The 1824-nt window shown below is 37.8% G+C and overlaps 1 protein-coding gene across 3 annotated transcripts in view; it reads right to left on the reverse strand.

The window, feature by feature from the left end:
- Positions 1–1776, reverse strand: part of CAAP1 (caspase activity and apoptosis inhibitor 1) — a 15128-nt gene extending 13352 nt beyond the window's left edge. The window contains exons 1-3 of one of the 3 annotated variants that reach the window (XM_017728361.1): positions 1292–1518; positions 1077–1154; positions 790–990 (exon numbers count right to left, since the gene is read on the reverse strand). In XM_017728361.1, coding sequence (XP_017583850.1) covers positions 790–858 — 69 coding nt within the window. In that variant the 5' untranslated portion in view covers positions 859–990; positions 1077–1154; positions 1292–1518. Of the gene's footprint in view, positions 1–789; positions 991–1076; positions 1155–1291; positions 1519–1670 lie in introns of those variants that run through there. The other 2 variants (XM_008629173.2, XM_017728360.1) reach the window with 2 other exon arrangements.
- Between the last annotated feature and the right edge of the window lie 48 nt (positions 1777–1824).

Raw genomic sequence — 1824 nt, forward strand, 5'->3', positions numbered from 1 at the left:
TCGTGCATTTCCCCTAAAAATCCAGTAATGTCATTCCTTCCAGCTTCTCTACCTCTTTTTCTTCTGCCAGAGATGAGAAATGGATAAGCCTGTGTGCAATTTACCATGTGTTTAAAATGAAGAAGTTCTGTCTCACTTATATTAATAATACACCTCATTAAGATAAAAATGAAAGAAAAAAAATTTACAACTACGAACAAACATTACACAGACATTTCACCTGCAGCCTCTTTATTTTTACTAAGTCCTATTGTTCATAAGACTCAAAAGGCATATATTCTAAGCCAGTAAAACTCCAGCTTTAGTTCACAGGAGTTACAGCAGCAGAAGCTGTTTATGAAGAATGGGCTTTATTTTTTTATCTCAGACATTGCTTTAATACCATACAAAGAAAATCAGTTGACACAAACAGAAATCAGTACTTTATTTACAAATCAGCATATTAATTAGTGAACAACACTACTGAATTTACTCCTCACAATCATGAAAATCCTTTTGCATTTAACTAAGCAGTACAAAGAGACAGTCTAAACATAAACCTAAAGTTCAGAAATGGCTAAGCAGTAGCAAAAGGAGTAACCTGGAATAACTATAGTAAGTCTTTAAAAAGTCTCACTTCCAGACACATGGTACTACTTAAGGTACTTGACTTCGTAGAAACTTCTTTAGTTGAGAAATATACAGGCAACTTTTAAAATGTAAATGCACTAAGCTTGAAAGATAAGTATTCTTTGTTATGCAAGCATTCAAGATCATACTAAGTATATAAATGGCAAATGTACTTGGTACCTTTAAAGTATCAGGCAGCATCCTCTGTAGTTTCTTCTCCCCTATGACACAGAAACACTGTTGAAGCATTTCTTTTTTGTCCCCAATGTAGAAACTGACAGGTTTGAGTGACACAGTGAGATCTAATCCTCCTTCTTCTATATCACTGGGTTGTTCAGCTTCTTCCACTTTTTCTCCAGAGAGTACATTGCATTTTGTTTCCTAAAACCAACAAAGGCACATTTTCTAGTGAATTAGCGAAAACAGAAACTTACACACAGTAAGGGGTTATTGTAACTTATGCTTACAATAATTTTCCCTTCATAAATGCAAGGTACATCTTAATGTAGACTTTTCAGGTTCCAGTGTTTCATATTGCAAGGTAACTGCATTAGAGAGGTTACATTCTTTATTACTGAAAACATTCTTGTGCTAGGAAAAAGTTTTAAAGCTTCAAGAAGTGAAAAATACTCATAAATATTAATTGGGAAATATTATCTGCAAATACTTAGCTGGTGCTTACACATGAAAGCATGCTTTAACGCAGAAGAAATCCATCTGATTTGCTGTGCACTTAAATCATAAAGTTCATCATTTACAGCGACCCTGCTAAGACGGAAATTGGCATACAATTCCCGGTGTGGCAGAGTCTTCGGAGAATTAAAATGGGCTTCGTATTAGAAAATACATCCTCCATACATCAGTGGATGACCTCTAGAATAAAAAAACTAATTAAAAAAACCTAAAAAAACAAACAAAGAAACAAAACCAAAACGAAACCAAACCAAACAAAAACAACCAAAAACACCACCAGCCAGAAACATCTGTCAGCCTCAAAATTCACTTAGGCGTGCATGTCACAACCATTTTTTGCACACCAACACATCCTTGAGAAGACTCACAATGCCACACGTATGAGAACCACGACTGGGGCCACCCGAGCTCGTACGCCGCATCTCTTACACCCGGAAAACACAGAGCGGCGTCCCCGGGATGCGCGCGGGGCGCTCCGGGGCTCGGCCCGCCCCGCCCGCGCCTGTGCCTGTGCTGCCCCTC

The sequence above is a fragment of the Corvus brachyrhynchos genome, unplaced genomic scaffold, assembly GCF_000691975.1.
Source record: "Corvus brachyrhynchos isolate BGI_N302 unplaced genomic scaffold, ASM69197v1 scaffold90, whole genome shotgun sequence".
Lineage (NCBI taxonomy): Eukaryota > Metazoa > Chordata > Aves > Passeriformes > Corvidae > Corvus > Corvus brachyrhynchos.